Source organism: Hemicordylus capensis, chromosome 2 (assembly GCF_027244095.1).
Source record: "Hemicordylus capensis ecotype Gifberg chromosome 2, rHemCap1.1.pri, whole genome shotgun sequence".
Classification (NCBI taxonomy): Eukaryota; Metazoa; Chordata; class Lepidosauria; order Squamata; family Cordylidae; genus Hemicordylus; species Hemicordylus capensis.
This window is the reverse complement of record NC_069658.1, coordinates 192828712-192850044: the sequence shown is the minus strand read 5'-3', so window position 1 is coordinate 192850044 and position 21333 is coordinate 192828712. Positions and strand designations below refer to the sequence as shown.

Here is a 21333-nt window from a genome sequence, read left to right as displayed (position 1 = left end):
GAGGTCTACCTTGGGCATGCCCATCTTCTCTGTTATCTGGGTGAAAACTGATGGATTTAGAGCCCATTCCCCCAGTTAGATGTCAGCTCAGCTTAACCAGTCTGCAAACAGGTTCAGCTCTCCCTTGACGTGGTGTGCCATCAGGGAAGGAAGGTTGCTCTCTGCCCAAGAAAGCAGAAGTACAGCCTCCTGGTGAGATGACCTGGACCCCCATTGCTTGTTTACATATGCCTTTGCCGTCGTATTGTCGGTCTTTACAAATACGTCGGTGCCTTGGATGATCTCCTGGAATGCTAGTAGCGCTAGGCAAATTGCGCGGAGTTCCCTCCAATTTATGTTGTGAGAACGCTCCTCCGTGTTCCATAGCCGCTGTCCCAACTGGTTGAGGCAGTGGGCTCCCCAGCCCCTGTCAACTTGGGTCTGTTGTTATGATGAACATCTGTGGGTCCAAGAAGGTCTTTTCCCAATTCAGGTTGTTGGAGTTGATCCACCAGCGGAGAGAGTGACGCAGGTCTGGTGGCAACTTCATAAGCAGTCTACACTTCCTTACGATTGCCTTCTGGTGGGGTAGGAGAAACCACTGGAGGTCGTGCAGATGAATTCAAGCCCACGGAACTGAGTCTGGTGCGGCCACCATCAAGCTTGGCAGTCTTGACAAGGAAGCCAGAGGAACTCTTGGATTCGCTAGGACCAGGTGAACCTCTGTCTGGATAGTCTGTAACCTGTCTGGTGGAAGCAAGAGGCGGTCCACTAAGGTAACTATGATTACCCACAAATGGTGCAGCCTGTGGCATGGCGTCAATTGACTCTTTTCTCCATTTATGATGAAACCATGGTTCGAGTGTTGCGATAGTTAAGGACCAAGTCCTGTTCTGCCTCTGGGAGAGATCTCGCCTGCAGCAACAATTGACTATCCCTTTCTGACAGAGTTGCGCCACCAGTGGTGCCAACAACTTTGTGGAGACATGAGGGGCTGCTGTATTGAAAATGCCTTCCAGCATATCTAAACCGAAGGTACTGCCTGCTTTCCGGGTGTATAGGAAGATGCAGGCAGGCCTCCCTTAAATCTATGGACGCGAGCACATCCAGATGAAAGAGTGCCTCTGAAACTGCTCTTAGAGTTTCCATCTGGAAATGAGTTCTGTGGACCCATCTGTTCAAAAAATTTTAAGTCTAAAACAGCTCTCCTTGAACCGTCCCTTTTTGGGACGGTAAATAGGATAGAGGTGTTTTGTTTTGCTGTTTTGGTTTGTTTTGTTTTAACTCCCTCTCCCTCCTGTGCCAGAGGCACTGGCTCCACTGCCCTGATGTCCAGGAGGAGTTGGATTGCCTAGACTATCGGCAAATGCTTTGAGAATGCTTTTGACCTTAGAGTGGGGATAAAGCAGCAGGGGGAGAGGAGTGAAACTCTATCCTGTAGCTGTGATGGATCAGCTGCAGAACCCAGTTGTCTGAGGTTAATCTTCCCAGGCTGGGGCGAGGTGAGACAAATGCCCTCCAAGCCTGAAATGCTTCAAGTCATTGTAGTGGCTTTTGCTGCTTTGACTGAGCAGCTTGCTGTTTGTAGGTACCAAACCCTCTAAAGGGTGCTCTCTGAGGATTCCAAGATCCCCTCTGGAATTTTGTATCTCTGTCCTGGCCCCTGAAGGGCCGGAAGCTATGAAAGGACCGATTGTATTGGAAGGGCCTTTTAAAAGGCTGTTTATCAGTCTTTTTATTGGTTGAAGGCATTGTCTTTCACTTATCAGACGATTCTACAAGAATGTCTTGTAGGGCAGACTCACCAAAAAGCTTCTTGCTGTCGTAAGAGACGGTAGCAAGGTTTAGCCTAGAGGTAGAACCAACCTGTCCAATTTTGAGCCACAAGTGGCGTCTGCCAACAAATGATGAAACTGCCTCTTGCGCTGAGAATCTAATCGTATCAAGAGTGGCATCGGCTATAAGGGCCTGCGCCTTCTGGATCTTGAATAGTTGCTGTCACATCTTAACTGGGTCCCCTGGAGGATCACTCAGAAGATTGACCACCAATAATAAGGAGTCACGGGCTGCCCTGGATGCTGCCGCTGTTGCACGGACCACCAGGCACACGTTCTCATGACACGATTAAATGACAGCTAGACCTTCTGGTCAGCTATGTCTTTTAGAGAAAACTCACCCTCTCGAGATGCCAAGGAATCCGACACCAATTGCAAAATCGGGGCATCCGCATTTGGTGTCCTCAACATATCTGTAGTGGTTTGCTGAAAAGAATAAAGTTTGTTAGCCATGCACACAGCCTTGCAGCTGGAAGCTGGTGTCAACCATTCCTGTTTGACTACATCCACAAACAACTCTGGCATGGGCATCAGCCTGTCCTTGGGGTGTGCTCTAGGAAAGACCAAGTCCCCTTTGGCACAAGAGTCAAAACTCTGCCCAGCCTCAGTCCCATTGTTTTAATAATTCTGAACATCAGTGGGCTGAAGTCCTCTGCCACAAAGAGGTGCTGTGACACTGAGGCATCACCAGTGTCCTCCCCTCCAGACCATTGGGTCCAGATCAAAACCTCCTCCTGCATTAATTGGGTCTTCAGGGTCAGAAGGCAGAGTTTGCAATGACTTTTTTTGGGGGGGGAGGTGCAAGTAAACCCCTAGGGCCCCCAGAGTCTGATCAGAAGCATCAGAGGAATGGTCCCGTGCCACCTTGCCAGACAACTTGCCCAGCTCACTATGCTTAAGCTTGCTTTTGGCCTTCTTGGAAGAAGGACTGACAAACTCGCTAGGTGAGGAGCTCACACTGGGTGATTTATGCCTTCTCCCCTTTGTGGATCTCTCACTCCTCTTAGGGGGCCTAACCTGGTAGATGGTGCCAATGATTGCATTGCGAAACCATGCTTGCTACTCAGGTGGCAGCACAGACTTAGGTAAAACAGCAGAGTTAGAACTGGAGGATGCTTTAGGCCCCGTCTCTGCAGCAGACTCCCCCTGCTGGCCCAACTCCATAGTCACAGTCTTAGGCTTTTCCCGCCCTTTTAGAGACTGTCTCCCTTTTACATTACCGGCTCCTTCAGGTAAAATGGAGAGATTCTTCACAACCGTCGCCATCTTAGGAACAGAAGATGCCTGTGATGGCCTCGCTGCCCTGCCGGTCAGGTTGCTAGCCAGCTCGCCAATCCGCCTAATCTCTTCCGAGGTTGGCGGGGCGTTGGCAATAGGGAGCCTCCCAAAGCGCTCTTCACAGCCACTTCAAGCTGCCTGCAGCAGCGTGGCACGCCGGGCCGCAGTAGAGCGAGTCTCGCAGCCCGAAGGCGGGATACTCGATGCGGCCCCTTCGACAATCGGGACGGGCGGCTCGAGAGCAGCCATCACCGACGCGGTAAAATTACACCCTTCCAGGGGGGACTCCGTGGCCCATAGATGAGAGACGGACGATCACGGACTGTCAACTCACTGCTGGCGAATTTTTCAGGAGGTTTTCGGGAGGTCGGAAAAGCGGCCTTGCTATGCAGGGCTTGCAGCAGCCTGCACCAATGGGGCCTACAAACGGCCCTGAAGCCTCCCAGGCTGAAAACATTCAAACTCTTCCCCTTGTTGGAGAAATTGCTCTGTACCTCTCTGACTGGCTCCAAGCAACGGAGAGGAAAGAGGAGATGGTGGGGGGGGGAGAGAAACAGACGAAAGAAGGGTGGTTTTCTTTCTTTTCTTTTCTTTTCAGATAATAGCAAGTAATAAAGATCAGGGACAGAAAAAAAGGATTTGGAGAACAGAATACTGTAGTTAGAGAAGTAATATCAGCAGAAAATAGAGAGAGCTAGAAAAACGCTGCCATGGAGCTTGCTGAGGACAGAAAGAACTGGGTGGGGTTATCCCCCTCAGGCTCTAGTGGGTGTGGCTTAGTTTTTTAACTATTTACTTTCTGTCCTGCCTGGAGCTCTTGAGAGAGGATAACCCATGAGATGTCCCTGGCCTCAGCAACCGAGAAGAGCTGTTTTTGTAGCCTCTTGCAAAGCACTCTGAAGAATACAGATTCTGCTTTGATGTCCTATTCCGTCTCTTAGAGAAGACAGGAAAAACGAGATGCATGGGCATGTGGGTGCAGCAGTGCCTCCTTGAGAGAAGCCATTTCTGCCTCCAGGAGGAAGCAAAAAATTATGGGGACAAACCGCTGTACCTACTGCTCCCTAGAGTCCCATGAAGGTGATTGGAGCTACTGCCTTGTGGAATCTTCTCCAGAACAAGCACCACCTTCCCATGCTCCTTCAGTCGCAAGGTGTTGGCTTCAACATCCTAGGAAGGAAAGCAGGGATTAATAAGATGAGCTACATCATCATGCATCAGGCAAGAGTAGTTGAGTTAAGGCAGATATTCACAAACTTAGTATAGCGGGCCTCCTCTAGTAAAGAACATGACTGACCAAGCTTCTGCAACATGCTTCAAGACTTTTCCAGACACTAGTTTACTGTGGGCTTTTTAGTGTTCACAGTAGTTATGAGCCCTTGTGCACAGTCCAGATGCTTGTGTCTTCTGTAGATTCTTATGCTCCTGTGGAGCATGCTTCCACTCTCTAGCCACAGACTGAGCACAGCCTCTGGGCTATTTTCATTGCATCACTTGCCTGACAGTGCTTACAAATCTATTATCCCTTTTCTTTACTACTTAGAAGCAGCAGTAAAAAGGGATGGATTTGCAAGCACTGGCCAGCAGGTGGAGCTGTAATAAATAACAGGATCAGGGTCATGGTCAGCCTGTGGCCAGAGCATGGAAACTCACTAGAAAGAAATACTAAGAATCTAGAGAAGACAAATGTCTGGACAATGTGCAGTGGCTCATAACTACCTGAGAAACTTTTAACTGCCTGGCATGATCTCTCTAAGTTTTTTAATCTGCATGCAGAATCAGTTTTGTTCTGGGTGGCAGTATCAAGGCAATGTGTGCGCATGTGCATTCAGAGTGGGACCTTCCTGATTCAATCTGAGTGGGATCTAAAATTAACTGAGTGGACATGAAAAAATGTGCGAGCGTGCACACGCACACACGCCTTAAAGGGAACAGTGCTGCCCAGAATAAACTCATGCCTGGAAAAGCATTCAGTGTGCCAAAATCACAGGAATATTTGTTATTTATCCAGTGTTTTTCTTAGATGCCCCAAGCAAGTCACAGACATTTATATAATGTATTAGTGGGTCACTCTTCTACATTCAAAGCAACACACAACCATAAATTCAAATTACTTACCAATAAAAATGTAGTGGGAGAGAAACAAAATATTAATAGCAAAAGAAGCAGCAGCATGGATAGTAATAAAAGAGGCAATAAAACCACATACTAGTAAAACAACAAAACAGAGCCATCAAAGAAAAGCCTGGGAATGGACTTCGCCTGGAGCTTAAATTACAGTAGTGCAGACATCACTGGGGAGGATGCTCCAAAGAGAGACAAATGCCCCTGAGGGGGCCCCCTGGCTGGGCAACAGCTCACTCTTCACTCTCCCCCTCTCACCTCCACAACTCACTGGTATGCTGTTAGGTTCCCGGCTGGAGGACTCATCTAGGCTTCAAAAAAGTCGATCACCACCCACCTGATCTCTGATGGCAGGACCACCTGGAGAAAGGTTTCTAAAACTGATCTTTATTGTTCATTAGAACAGTTTCTACAGTTTAATCTTACACCCAAGAACATCCCTTTTCCCTTCCCTCACCTTTTGTAACAGTTGGGATAACAAAAGCTGATCTTAAAAATTGGGGCAGGTTCATGTAGAAGATGACAGTACCTGTGACAGAAGAGGCATAGGACTGTTTAGGCTGCTTACAGTCTATATTAGGCCAATAAGGAGGTGGGTGGACACGAGAGGCTGCTGGGAATGGACATCTGAGTAGCTGGGACAGAGCAGAAGAGCAGTAACTAAGGAAAGGTTAGGCTGGCTCCAGATAACATGCAATAAAGAAAAAAGAGGCTGATGAAGACAGGAAAGATGGATGTTCAGGTGTATCATAGCAGAAGTTCAGGAGAAGGGAATGGGAGCCGCTTTTATATTGACTCCCTAAGGTGCTGAGTATATGATGTAATCCTGCCACCCCATGCCTCAATGCCCTCAAATTCCTTCTACTTGAGATAAACTCTCCCGCTAAGTTAGAATCTACTGAGCTGCACACAGCCAAAAGAAGCTGCATACAACCCATTCCCAGGCTCACCTTGAGGATGTGATTGAAGTCCCGCTTGTCTACACGGAGGAAGTGGCAGTTGTCTTCGCGGAGGATGATGGTGGCTGCACGGGGGGCGTCATTCACTAGCGCCAGTTGCCCAAACTCATCACCTTCATGCAGGGTAGATACTAAGCCCTGCAAAGGGAGGGCACATTTCATTATGGCTTAATGACTGTAACTAGACATTATTCCATCAGACACAGCCTGTCAAGCTGAGGTAACTTGAATATGTGGACAAAGCATTGATTGTTCTCAACATTTCCTCCTCCAGTTCTGCCCCCCACCTCACTCAACCCACAGATTCCTAGTCTCAAAGCCTAGAGACCAAAAACAGGTGAAAAACCATCTGGGAGGAGGGTTTATAGGGGAGAAGGGCAACACACCTCCTTCCTCTGACTTTGCACCATATGTAACACACACACACCCCATTACAAATGCATGTTTTGGAGGAAATGTGGATTTGGGAACCCTGTGTTTGTCTAATAACAAGTTGTTCTGCCTTATGTTATCCTTTGAAGCACATTGTTGTGCTCTATTATTGTATTATGAGAAGCAATTACAAACACTGAATCTTTGAATAGGAGATGGAAGCACACCAGAAAAAGCATGCTCACCCCAACTAAGAAAAGCGTGCTCACCTCCCTGGTACTACCTTCCCTTGCCCTCCATTCACATGGACATCTTTATATGAGTATACATGTTTGCTGACTTGGGCACAGAAGGGCTGACCAGGGGTTCTAGAAGAGCACATTAACAATATCCCCAGTTCTTTCATCTGTATATTCAAAATTAGGCATTTGGTTAAATGTAAATATATCCAAACTGATCTGTCACAACTCCCCAACTGCACTTAATTTATAGTGGTGTGGTTTTGTTTCTTACCAAACAAACTTTGGTGGGGAAATTCTCTTCCCCACCAAAGTACCAATGGAGAGGCTACATTCCATCATGCAAAGTATGATCATAGTCATGCAATCTCCTAGACAAGGCTCCAAACAGACTGAGGAATGTTTCATATTTTGTGCAGCAATGCTGGCTTGTCACGGGTACAGTGGTAATATTCTGGTTTTTCCTTCAGCAAACCCACAATGTGTGACCAGCAGACACAGATCCTTCAGTGCAGTGTACATATGCTGCACTGCGCCCTGATGAGGCCACAGCTTTTTGATGCATAAGCAGCAATGCTTAAGGACTCACATCTGTTGCATGCACGTGGCACATTCACATAGGGAACACATCAGTGTTAACTCCACTGTACCTGCAGCAAACATGATTGCCATGTAAAATGTGGATCAGTACTCAGAACCAAGCTGGTAGCACCTACAAACGACATACCTTTATCTCCTCCTCACTCTCAGTCCAGAAAACAAGTGGGCAGCTTTCTACCTGTGGATGCTGTAGGATGGTGCCTAATAGTGCCAGCCCTTGACTGGCTGCTAGAAATTGCATGGGCCTCAGGAATCATTGGGGCAGAGTATAGACCTATTTCCTTGTCTCATCTCAATCCCCAGCAGCCACCCATGAGCTGATACTACCAGAGCTCATCCTATAGCATTCTTGAGGGCTTGGCCTGCAATAAGTTTGGAAGGTAAGGTTGTGGGTGGGCTGGAGAATAGAAGTTGGGTTGATGAGGGTTATAGAGCATGATTAAGTATGCTTTTGAAATTTATCCTTATTTGAGTTTCTCCCTAGATTTTGGAGTTCTGAATTGCCTGGTTTTTGTTTTGTTTGTTTGTTTTAAAGTGGAATCAGTGCATTAGGGATTCTTTTCCACTGTTCTATTTTTGTATTTCTATCTGGGGTTTATACAGAACACTCTGCATGTGCAGCTTACAGCAATTTTCTGTTCCTTAGATTCATTTGTGTCTTCCCATGTGCACCTTGATAAAGCAGCCACAAAACAGCAAACATGACATGAATTGTACATACAGTTGCATAAAATATTCTTGTGGTATGATACTTTACCAATATGCAAGAGAGCATCTGTGCTTGTAACACACAGCAAAAAGAATCTCAATGCATATGATCTTATTTAGATTCCCTTTTTGCCCTGCTTTATCAATGCATACAAGTGCACATGAGCACTGGTAACACAGAAGGGGGATGGAAGCAAATGAACTGAAGGAATTAAAATCTGGGGCTAGTTCTTCTTACTCTAATTTCAGGATTAGTTTTAGAAATTCTTACTTGTACCAAAATTCAGGAGTAGTGGAACCCAGGGCACAGTGCATCAGAGAAGCAATTCAGGAATGAAATTGTGAGAATCCTCTCATTTCTAAGAATGATTTATGGGGCAATTTGAGTTGAGGTTCAGTGCAGGTTCAGCGAGACAGGCAGAGTTGAGGGGTCTCAATGCATAGATGAGACATTGGTGCCAGGGAGGAGGGGTTTAGATTTGTTAAGCACTGGGATACATTTTGAGGCAAGCAAAGCCTGTACAAAAGGGACAGGCTGCACTTGAACCAAGATGGAACCAGACTGCTGGTGCTTAAAATCAAAAAGATCTCAGAGCAGCTTTTAAAATGATGCCTGAGTAATAGAAGGTAGTGGGTGAAAACTTAGTATAACTAACATAGTGAATCTGCAAATTAAATTGTGGATGAAGATAACCTACTCTAAGGCAGGAAATGTCTAAATAAATTATTTTAGGTCTGATTACAAGTAGGCAAAATTCCACAGATTTAATGTCAAACTGGCAGTTTCCGTATGAAGGCTAAGGAGAGCAAATGCACACACCTTGTCATGCGTGACAACATTGACCGATCCCTTCCAGATGATATACCAGGAGGTGCCCTTGTCTCCTTGGCTGAACACTGTCAAAACAATTGCTGTACATCAGTACTTTGGAATCTTTCAGGTCAGACATGTGCAAAGCTGGTGCTTCACTGACAAGGACAACTTGGGAGGCCCAGTCATAGACAGTTCAGTGCAACAATTGCCACAGGGGGCTGGGGATGGATTGCTTTTTGTTTTATTTCTTAGTTATAATTCACTTGGCTGGTGTGAGCTTCCCTCAAGAAGGAAAGCAACAGCACAACAATACACAATTAATGCAAAATATAATCCTCCCCCACAAAAAAAGACTAACATAAAACACAGCACAGATTAAAATCAAATCCATATCAAACTACAATACAGCTATCAAACCCTTAATCACAAATTCCAATTAACAGTAAACATTCATCAATCCAGTGTATACAGAGAGATCGCAATACTGTGTAATCATACACAATGAGATAATTTCACAATTAATCAATCAATAAAACCAACAGCCACAAAGAAATCAATAAATAGATGTAATGACTTCAACATAACTATATATTTTTTAAAGGCAAGACAAAGATAAGTAAGGGACAAGGAAAGAGCAAATATTAAACAGGCGCCATCCACAACATCCAGAATCAATTCCAACACCACCCCATGCTCAAAAGAGCCCAAAGACTAGAGGAATTTTCTTTCTAGATTTTGTGGGGGGAGGATTCCTCTGGGCTGCATTTGTTCCCATTTCATACTTCCTGGCACAAAAAATTGAGGTGGTAATGTAGGAACAGTACACAAGAGCCCTATTCAGATATTATATTCAACATTCATACAATGAATGTACAATGTGCAGATCTGTAAGCAGGTATAGTTATTCACATGTTATGTTGAACACAGATACAGCAGCACACTTCCTATCTGTTTCCTACATTTCAGGGAGTCTGTACCCAAGTTACTTTTGAAATGAATGCAGGTACAGTCATTCACACAAAAGCCATGTATGATTGTACAGACATCAGAACTCCAATACAACATAATGTCTGCAAAGGGCTAAGATCAGTCACCATTCCAAAAAAGTCAACTGACAGAGCCTACATGTCATCCCTCCATCCAAATGGTTGCATGAATTGCCCGTTCAGTCATGGGAGAGGGAAAGCGCATAAAGTCCCTCTGTGGACATAAGCCCCAGATGATTAAGCCTTTGTCAGTCCATTACTCACACACAGTTCCAGCTTTCGCACGTGATTCAAACAGCAGCACAGCAGCCAGTTCTCTCTTCACCTGCAGTAAGAGGAAGATTCAGGGACGATATGGCTATTAACCACGGCTAAAAAAAGGAAGTCTCTGTGCTTAGAAGCAACATGCTTTGATTACCAGATGTGTGCAGAGTCAGTGTGCTGTAGTGGTTTGGGTGGTGGACTAGATAGGAACAGAAATCCCCACTCAGCCATGAAGCTCAGTAGGCGACGTTGGCTCACTCAGTCTAATGTACCTCACAGAATGGTTGCAAGGGTAAGATGGCAGTGATGGAAGAGAACCATGTATGCTGCCCTGAGCTCCTCAGAAGAAGGGTATACTTTTTAAGAAAAATGTTATGACCCCACATCTCTCATTCCAACATGTGGAAAAATAGATTCACATACATTTTCTTTTTAGGATGCTTTTCCCAGTTTGTCTCTAGAAGGGCCAATTCCATCACTGCATACACCAAGTATGGCAAATCCATTCCCTAATATGGCACTCCAGGCAGTGCCTGCATAACCCAAATCACACCCTGTGTGGCCATCCAGATGTTGCTTCCTTGTGTGGAGGTTCCTTATAAGCAATGCACTTTTAAAATAAAATTCCTTTCCCATCCCTTTTAAGCCACTGCCAGCACCGATTTACGACTCCAGGTAACTACTCCCCTTAAGCTCACTTGGCATATGGCTATAGGTATGGGAATGGACTAATTTATATGATTTATTTAACACAGAAATATACTTGTAATGATATTTGTTGAATCAATATTTGCAAGGTAAAGCAAGATGGCATTGTTTTTTACAGTGCTCCAAATCAAGTTCCTATGCAAAGGTAGCTAGACCTAGTATCTTAATTCACCCTCTGTTTCAAAGTGAAAGCCAAATTACCCTAACCTCTTTGCCCACAGTGGCCACTCACTGATGCTAGCTTAAAGGACCTGTTTTTGTAGGCCTCCGAATGCAGACTTCAAATGGATTTCTGGGTCTCTGGTCTCCAATCCTCACTTGGCTATTCTGTCTGGACTGCAGGCCCTGACGCTTGCTTCCTCATGCCAGCTAAGTTAATTCAGCAAAATCTTCCTCTTCCTAGACTTCCTCTGCCACAAGCTATTCCTGCTTTCTTTGCAGTTCTCTTTCAGGTAAGTCTTCACCAGGCAGTAGAGATCCAGCCCTTTTGAAGCTTCTCCTTAAGGAAGTCTGCCTCCCCAAATCTCTCTGCCTCTGGCACCATTCTCCAGCTTTCTTTCAATGGATTCAGCTCTGGCCTCGACACGAAGTAATAGTTCATCCCCTTCAGCCAATTCTTAGGCTTCTTCTATGTTCCTCAAAAAGGGCCTACACAATTTGACTGGCTACGGACCATGTTCAGTCTTATATACTCTCAGGCCTCAAAACCTGTGAGACCCTTGACCAGTCCTGGTTTAACAGCTGTCCAGCATTAACCTCATTGCACTCTGACCACTACCCAATAGTTGACATTGGATCTTTGACCTTTAGCCAGTCCGATATGAGAGGCTCCAGTTCAACACACAGTTGAACCTGCCAAGTCCCTCAGACTCTCACGGGAAACCCAGTCCGCTAACGCTGCCACTGTCACCTAGCAACCAGGCTAACCAACAGTGATTCACTAGATCCAATAGAGGGCTATGACCTTGGAAAACAGTAAATCATCACTACTACTACAAAGTAACTTTTATATTATTTAATAACTGTAACACAGCTTTGGGATTTCACGGAACTCTTCCCCACAGAGAATATCTTAAAATCGGGGCCAAGACTCCACAAGGTAAAATAGTACATATGTTTTCTGCCCACACCAAGGAAGAAGAAAAAAGTCAGTTGTGAAGCTGCCTTGTGGTACCATGCCTTGTGGACAGATTTGGAGTGACTGGCAAATGAAGAGCAACCAACGAGAATTGATTGGGCAGATGTAGGACTACAAGCTAAGCGGAGAGAAGGGGCACTAGATGGAATAGTGAATGGCTCTATGGAAGGATTTGTTCCATCACTCACCGAATTGGAGAGGTGAGCTACAGCTTTGATGTGCAGCAGCTCCTCAAAGATCAGTGCAAGCTCCTCTTCTGTGCGTTGGCCAGGGCTAGAGGAGAAAAAGCAGAGTACTGCACACAGAGCCCAGCTGCTCTTCCCACTTTACAGGCTCCCCTCTGCATCCTCATCCCCATGGCTGTGTGCACTCTGATGTCTTTGAATTCAAACATGTTATTTCAATGAATTCTGTAAATTATGTACCTTGACAAATATTTCCTTGCTTCTCCTAGCGATGGGAATGGGGCATGGGAGGAGACAAAAACAGGGCAAAAGTGCAAATGTCTCACCCCTGTACTGAGTAGTGGTGTGCAAACAGGTTCGATGTGTTCAACGTCGAACCGGTTTGGTTTGACCATTCGGGATCAAACCAAACCACCCACTGTGGTCTGACTTTGGACCAAACCCCAGTGGGGGTTCATGATGTTGTTGTTGTTCACTTACCTCCACTGGGGGGGGACTTCCTCTAGGTGGCGAGGGGGTCCACGGGGGTTCCCCCCTTCCCCGGCCGGCCTCCTTGCCACCCTAACTGGCCATTTGGCCAGCTCTTTGGCCCATTCGGGCATTTTCCCCCCCAACGCAGTGGCCATTTTGGAGGCCACCACACCTGCACAATGGGCCTCTGGGTGGCAAGGAGGCTGACAAGGGGAGGGCGAACCTACGTGGATCCCCCCACCACCACCCAGACGAAGTCCCCCAGAGGGAGTAAGTGATTAAAAAAATTGAGGGGAGATTAATGAACCCCCCCCAACTGGGCCAAAACGGGAGGGGGGGCTCAAGGTGGTGCCAGACCAAACTGGTCCGGTTCAGACTTGAACCAAACCAGGCCAGCCGGTTCCGTGCACACCCCTAGTATTGAGTACAAGTCTTTCTCAATCTGTAGAATGAACTCTGGCTCCTATACCAGGTATCATGGTGACTAAACTGCACTTTTTAAATTAGGTTGGCTAAGATTTTGAGGATGCACAATTTTTGCACCATATATTGTGGAGATAGCTAGATTGTGGAAAGTCCTCCCTGGAGAGAGTCCATCAGACTTCTTCTCTGCATTAGGTTAGATGAGCAGTTAAGATTTTACTTGGTTCTGGCGGATGTCTAGGAACACAGGAAGCTGCCTTATACCGAGTCAGACCATTGGTCCATCTAGCTCAGTATTGTCTTCACAGACTGGCAGCAGCTTCTCCAATGTTTCAGGCAAGAGTCTCTCTGCCCTATCTGGAGATGCCAAGGAGGGAACTTGGAACCTTCTGCATGCAAGTGCTCTTCCCAGAGCAGCCCCATCCCCTAAGAATATCTTACAGTGCTCATATGTAGTCTCCCAATCAAATGCAAACCAGGGTGGACCCTGGTTCGCAAAGGGGACAGGTCATGCTTGCTACCACAAGATCAGCTCTTCTCCTCCTACTCGTATTGCCATCTGTGTCTTGTTAGGTTTCATTAAGATTTATATGGATGTTAAATGTTCACATGTTTGCCTGGCAGTTGTAAGTCACTTGGAATATAAGCTATTGAAGAGTGGGACATAAGTATACTGACATGAAGAAATAGATCCATATAATCTATACATCCATGAGGTTGATTCATAATAGACTCAGAGCTGCCTATCCCCAGCAAAAGCCCCTGAGCCCCTGGTGGCGCAGTGGTAAAACTGCTGCCCTGTAACCAGAAGGTTACAAGTTCGATCCTGACCAGGGGCTCAAGGTTGACTCAGCCTTCCATCCTTCCGAGGTCGGTAAAATGAGTACCCAGAATGTTGGGGGCAATATGCTAAATCATTGTAAACTGCTTAGAGAGCTCTGGCTATAGAGCGGTATATAAATGTAAGTGCTATTGCTATTGCTAAAAGCTTGCGATGGCTCCCATTGCTTCTTTCTTTGTGACACTGCCCAAACCTTGTACTCACGGTTTGCGCAGGATGGTGGTAAGCAATGCAGTTGGGCCCAGCTGGGTGAGCAATGCCAGAGCCTCGGGTAGCTCATCACCATCCCGGTCTTCAGCACCTGGATCCAGAGCCACAAATCGGAAGAACTGGGCATCACGATCCTGGAAATAGCTATCCTGTCGTACTACAAGGGAGAAATGAGAGAATGCAAGATGTGAATGAGAACTGGAGCAAGAAAAATTAAGAAAATAGAGAGAGTTTGTTCCCACCATCGTGCCTGCAGAGGGATGTTAACAACAGCCTGCTGCTAGCCATTTCTGCATCTCTGTTTTTGTCACATATGGCAGTCATGGTTTATTCCAGAACCAGGCAGCTATTTCAATAGTGAAGGGTTACTAAGAGGATGAGTGTCAGTTTGGAGCAGGAAGCAGAGGAGATCCAGAGACACTGAGGCAAAGGACAAGTGACTATGGATTAGGAACCGTGGATCAAACCTAATGTGGAGAAATTATTATTTTTACATTTATATCCCGCTCTTCCTCCAAGGAGCCCAGAGCAGTGTACTACATACTTGAGTTTCTCCTCACAACAACCCTGTGAAGTAGGCTGGGCTGAGAGAGAAATGACTGGCCCAGAGTCACCCAGCTAGTATCACGGCTGAATGGGGATTTGAACTCGGGTCTCGCCGGTCTTAGTCTAGCACTCTAACCACTACACCATGGGATGCAAATAGAACAGACATAGAATTCATATCCTAGCACATAATGCACTGCTGAGATAGCTCCATTTCCCATTTATAAAGAGCAACCAATAGTGTTGGCCTAACTCACAGGACTGTTACAAGCAAATTCACTTCTGACAGATCAGGTGGACTGAGTGCTTGGCTTATAAGTACTCCTTTTGTCACCTCACTACAGAGAGAGAGTTTTAGGCTAGCAAGTCACAACAAGGCATGTTGCCCTTTCAGCCTGGTTTCCCATTTTTTCATTTCTGCTCTACGATTCTTCCATGGAACTCAAAATGGCACGTTTGAGGGCTTTCCCATCAGTCTCCCATGCAGGTGCTGACCAAACCCAGACCTGCTTTGCTTCAGCAAGTTGGCTGAATCATATATCTTCTGACCATGCCCTGGGGCATGTGTTTAACTAACAGGGTGGCCCTTCCATGAGGCAATGTGAGGCAGTCACCTCAGGCAGCAGATTATCAGAGTACTAACAAGGCAACAAGATACCATCCCACCCCTACCCCATTTTTTTTAAAGAACGGGAAAGAGGGAGCATCGTGCATGCATGAGGGCAGTATTTTTTATCACCCTGCCTCAGGGACACAAAGGTCTTGAGATGCCACTGTTAACTAATTTAAATGTTTTTTAAAAAATTGGTGTGGGTTTTTTTGTGTGATTTTAAATCTTTAGTTGTTTGTTATTTTGTTTTTATTTATTGTAAATTGCCTACTGCTAATCAGGAGGCAGCAATATAAATCAATTAGAAGATATGATGGTGATGATAGATACATTCTCCCCTACTCCAGACAAGATTTTAATCCCTCTTAAATGTGAGACAGTAAATGTGGGGGCCAGGGGATTGTTTAATTTGTGAGAAGGAAGAGGGTTGTTGCCAGATTAAAGCAGCAGTGCTTTAATAGTCTATCTGGAATGTGAAGTATTTTACATTTGGTAAAAAGGGAGAACCATGTTAAAAAGGTATAGAGAGCATTTGGCAAACATGCAACATAATAAGAACTGTTTGAAACCCTGGGCAAAGCATATGAACAAAGAGCATAAAGGAGTTGTGTAAACAAATATGTTTATTTTGGCAAAAGAAAGAAATACAGTAAAGTGTAAGATTAAAGAGGTCATGTACACTGAACAGCAGCAACCAACTATTAATGTTAGGGAATAAATGAAAGAGACTATGAATTTTATTGGTCTATAAAAATGGTTAAAATTTGTTCTGCAGAATCATCTCCTCTGCCCTCCTCTCCCCTCGGATTGATTATCTAGTTTCAGTTGCTGTATTTAATCCTAAGAGTTTCCAGCTGTTTGAGATAGAGCATTGACAATGATGTTGGCTCAAGGTTGGCTCAAGTTTGTAAGATCTTTGTTTTTATTTCTTTTACCTCCACATTGGAGGTCTTAAAAACTGGTCTGCAATAAACAAATTAGCTAATGTCAACAGGATGAAAAATGCCTAGAGAACTATGGAAGTTTGTGTTGGGGTGCCCTTCAAATGGATACCCTCCCACAGCCACATATATAAACTCACCATGAGCTAAGACTCCTTCATCCATCAACACCTGATAGAGTCCAAGGGCCTGGCTGCGGGTCTGCACAGAGAGCCCCGCGCTGAGTAGTGCATCCACCAGTTCTTTTCCAGAGCAGCACTGCCTGGAAGGGAAACATGAAACAGCAGAGAATTCACAGGAGCCCCCGAGATCTCAGAGGGGTCAGATGATTAAATGATGAATTTCAAATCTGGTTTTGAAGTTCAAACCCCAATATCAAACAGTTTGGGGCAACATCTTTTTTGGTAGAGGGGGCAGGGTTTATCTTGTGAACTCCTTCATTGACCAAAAAGGTGATCGACACAAGTTATTGTGTTCTTCCTTATAAGAACAAACTGTCTCAAAGAGGAAGTGTGTAAAAGAGTAAAGATGAATAAAGAGGTCAGTGGGTGCCCTACTTGGGCAACTTCCTAGGCAGTAGCAGAGTGAAATGCTGTGGACACATTTTGCCACAAAAGGAGAAGACCTACAGGTGTGGGTCTCCAGTCATGAATCTCCCATCCAAGAGGTCAGTCTCATTGCTCAAATGGCAAAACAACAAACTAGTTCAAACTCAATAATCAAATGTCTGTGCTTTTAACACGTCTCAGGAAGTATACCTGCATAATATCTTACACTCTTCCTCCCTGGTTTGGGTTGGAGGATGGAAGTGTCAGTTTTGTGTGTGATTTAGAAGGCATTTCAATATGTCAACAGCTGCTAAAATGAACTTTGGGGGGAAATGTCTCACTCAACATTCAAATCTACAGAAGTCATACTTTGAACATCTAACTTTTTCCCTTCAATTCTAATCAGAAAAAGGAAACACCACATCATGCACCCAAGTAGTCAGAGTGACTGAAAAATCAGGGATTTTGAAAGATGAAAGAAGCTTAAATCTATGACAGCATAAATCCAACTATGATCTGAATGCAAAGTTAGAAGTTGGTTTCTCCTAACCATAATCTCATGTGATGTCCAAGACTACAACTGTGGTTTAATTTGTTTCAGTAGCTTTGACCCTGCAGTGCTTTCATGCAGAGAGAGAAAAGCCTGGATTGTGGGAGGTAAGAAAAAAGGGTTTCGCCATGATACAAGGTGGCGGGGTGTGTGTGTGAGGAAGAGAATCCAGGATTTTGCAATAGTTTATGGCAATGAATTGTTTCGCTTATGAGTCCCCCTGCAGAAAACTGCTCGTGCATATGTGTGTGTGCGCATATACACAGAGCTGTTTGCTAGCGTCTAATTCCATGCTATGGGACCAGGCACATACGCACCTGTACAGTCGTAGGTGGTGCTTATGATCACGAATAAGGTCTGGGTACATGGTTACCAAGTGCGCACAGAGGAGCCTCCCTGCTCTCTGAATTTTGTTTGATGAAGCCTGTGAAATAAGAATGCATGTACAGCTTTCAGTTATGGCAATGGGTCATAACAATAGAACTTCTGGCTCAGTATCCAACAGAAGCTCAGTACCTAGCACACTTGAAACTAATGTTGGATAGAGACCAGGGGAGGAGAAAGAAATACTATGCACAGTCTAATGAGTCTAGTTTGCACAAAGCAATGTGCATGACCTATTCTGTCATGTTTATACTGCTTGATCTCAGAAGTCAGATATTTTTGTTTAAAAAAACACAGAAAAGCAAGCTTTAATTCAATGTCTATTATCATGGTTTCAATTTCAGTTGTTATAAATGTGTAAACATGAGTGTTCGTTTATATTATATTACCATTCACTTTTAAATCAGATTACATTTAGAGAAAGTCCAGATACATGAAGTGTAATCCTCAGATGGGTATAGAGGAGGGGGGGAAATAAGGTGTGCATTTGTGCGCACACATATAGTACATTTGATCTGCTTACCAAAGATTGAAACAAAACTCATTTGATATTTCCATTTCATTTGACTGCATCGGTTTCTTGAGATTGATGACCTCAGAACAGTAGTACATATGCTGGTAACCTCCAGAATTGATTACTGCAATGCGCTCTATGTGGGGCTGCCTTTGTACGTAGTCCAGAAACTACAATTAGTACAAAATGCGGCAGCCAGGTTGGTCTCCGGGTCATCTCGAAGAGACCGTATTACTCCTATATTACAGGAGTTACACTGGCTGCCAATAGGTTTCCGGGCAAAATACAAAGTGCTGGTTATAACCTATAAAGCCCTAAACAGCTTAGGCCCATGGTATTTAAGAGAACGTCTTCTTCTGCACGATCCCCATTGTCCACTGTGTTTGTCAGGGGAGGCCCACCTCTGGCTACCTTCAAGTCGGTTGGTGACCACTCAGGGACGGGCCTTCTCAGTTGTTGCTCTGAGACTTTGGAATGTGCTTCCCGCTGACATAAGACTCTCCCCATCCCTAGTGTTTTTTAAAAGAGCTCTGAAGACTCATCTTTTTAACCAGGCCTTTTAACCTTTTAACTTTAAAAATTTTAAATACTGTAAATTGTTTTTGTTTTTAGGCTGTTTTTTGGCATTTTAATTGATTTTAATGTTTTGTGTTTTTGTATTGTTTTATTATTGTGAACCGCCGCGAGACTTTGGTTTGGGGCGGTATAGAAATGTATAAAATAAATAAATAAATAAATAAATAAATAAATATTGCCCATGGGAGGGCCAATGCTCTGAGAATAGGGGCTTGGTTAAGGGGTATTCCCGGATGGTAATAGACTGTGAGATGTTCAAAGTTTTCTTGCATGTTCCAAACATGAGCTTATTCCATACACACAGTGCTGCAGGCTTCCATATCATTTCCTAGTGCAATCTTACCCTCTGTCCACTATGACTTCATAACAATAAGGACTAGAAATTTCTCTTCTTCAAGAAATATTGTGTGAAAGCTGATGTACTGAATTCTGTGGCCAATATCCAATTCCATGCTTGTACAGAATCATGGATTACACAAGCCCTGTTCACTCATTATGAAAATCATGGATGGTGTATCCAAGAACAGTGCCCACAGAAGCATCCATGCTGTACCACCTAGGTACAGCACCCACAGGCAAGCAAGCATATCTGCAACCTTGTTCGCTCATTAGGAAAATCATGGATGCTATAGCCATGCATTCTGCCAATGTACTCTTAAATTATGACCCCTCCACTCTCCACACATAAGATTAGTTTTAGTTTATTACAGCCCGAGACCAGAAAACAAACAGAAACAGAAGAGGGGGGCAGGTGAGATGCAGAGCTACAAGAAAAAAACAATACAGCTTATACATCACATCCATTTACAATATTACAGATACACTAATTCAATACTCTGAGACCAACACTTCCTCAGGGAATCAGATTTCAGATTTAACCATCTGACTGCTAATGGAACAGGCCCTGGAGCAAAATTTTGCAGCATTAAAGGTAATGTCCATATTGGAGTCTGAAAGAAGAGAGGCACAAAATGTATCTGATGTGCCTGGAAATTTCTTTAAAATTTGGGTTATTTTTTTTTAATGAATGTCTTTATAAAACTAGCAATATCATATCACATGATCTGAAGTTTCAACCTTCCCCATCTGGCAGGGACAAATTCAGTCTACATAAGGAATTCAGAGGTATCTCCCCTCCAGTACAGCTGATAGCAGCACATTAAGCCGGGCTAAGGTGAAAGTTCTCTAGTACTTTGTTGTTACAGGATTGTAGATATATTTTGCTGGGGAGAAATATTTCCTAAGATTTCCAACCTCCAAACAATGGGAGGCCAGACTCCTGTACCTTTGCAAGTCCATGTCCCAAATATGTTGTTCTATGGTCTCCTTTGCCTTAGAATAGACCAGAGATAGAAGGCCTGAGGGAAGAGAGTCCACAACTCCGGAGTTTCTCCTCTAAAACTCTCATTCAGCCTGCATGGAAGCTGTCAACCAGGGTTAAAGAAGCTAGTCCCATAGGACAAAATGTTAGTTTGAACCAAAAAATGATTAACCAGGATCACCTCCAGGGGGTGAAAATCCTTGTAAACAGAGGACTGTGAGCCATACAACAGTTGAGTAACTAACTTACACTGGAACACTCTAATCACAGAAGCAACCCTCCATTTGAAAAAATAGAATCTGAGGATTGCTGCTACATTTCTTTGGGCATTCTCCATCACATGGGCAATCTGGGCCCTCCAAGAGCAAGAGGCCTGGAAGACCTCCTAGATATTTATACAGCCTGATCTGTTCCATATCAAGGCCATTTATCTGCAATCTATGTTTAGTAAAGATCATGACTTTAGTTTTAGAATAACTGATGGTCAACTTTTCCTCTGAGAAATAGGTGGCAAAGGCCCAGAGGGTTCTCCTCAGCCCTACTGCTGAAAAAGAGAGAAAAGCAGTATCGCCTGCATATAATGGCAGAAATCGACCTGTTCACCAATCTTGGAGGGTAAAAACTAGTGTCAGTAAGAGCCTGGACCATTGAACTGATATAATAATTCAACAGGAAGGGAGCCAATATGCAGGCCTGATTCACCCCGCTGTTTGACGGAACTAAGCATGACAGATGGCCCTGTGGATTACAATGTACCCTTAGATGTTTGTTTTCATGTAATCTGCGAATGAGCACAAGTAACTGGCAGTCTATTGTGGAGGCTTCCAGCTTCTCCCACAGTCTGTCCCTGGGTACAGAGTCAAACACTGATTTGAAGTCAACAAATGCAGTATTTAAAGCTCCTCAAGGTATTAGAACAATATTTCTCAGCCAAGTGCTGTAATATTAAGACATTGGTTTGCAGTGGACCTACCCACCCTAAAACCTGCCTGTTCTTCAACCAAGATGTTCTTATGGTACAGCCAATCCCACAACTTCCAACAAAGGTGCTTTGCATAAAGCTTGCCAACAATACTTAGCAAGCTAATTGGCTGATAGTTGACAGGATCTGATTTTATTCCCTTTTTATATATGGGGATAACAATTGTGAGGCCTCAATCTTTGGGGATCTGCATAGATTGGTCAATGTGAAAAGCATGGCCAAAACTG

At 44.5% G+C, this 21333-nt stretch overlaps 1 protein-coding gene and 1 long non-coding RNA gene across 13 annotated transcripts in view; one reads left to right on the top strand and one right to left on the bottom strand.

The window, feature by feature from the left end:
- RAPGEF3 (Rap guanine nucleotide exchange factor 3) overlaps window positions 1-21333 on the bottom strand; it is an 83639-nt gene that overhangs the window by 34672 nt on the left and 27634 nt on the right. For all 12 annotated transcript variants that reach the window (XM_053299595.1, XM_053299596.1, XM_053299584.1 and 9 more), the window contains 8 exons: window positions 17647-17753; window positions 16372-16493; window positions 14129-14291; window positions 12193-12277; window positions 10159-10219; window positions 8915-8991; window positions 6167-6313; window positions 4147-4262 (listed from right to left, as the gene is read on the bottom strand). In XM_053299595.1, the coding sequence (XP_053155570.1) occupies window positions 4147-4262; window positions 6167-6313; window positions 8915-8991; window positions 10159-10219; window positions 12193-12277; window positions 14129-14291; window positions 16372-16493; window positions 17647-17696 (821 nt within the window). In that variant the 5' untranslated portion in view covers window positions 17697-17753. The remainder of the gene's footprint in view (window positions 1-4146; window positions 4263-6166; window positions 6314-8914; window positions 8992-10158; window positions 10220-12192; window positions 12278-14128; window positions 14292-16371; window positions 16494-17646; window positions 17754-21333) is intronic.
- On the top strand, window positions 10156-12204 carry LOC128346371 (uncharacterized). The gene is made up of 2 exons (XR_008316935.1): window positions 10156-11455; window positions 12001-12204. It is a non-coding gene; the product is annotated as an uncharacterized LOC128346371 (long non-coding RNA).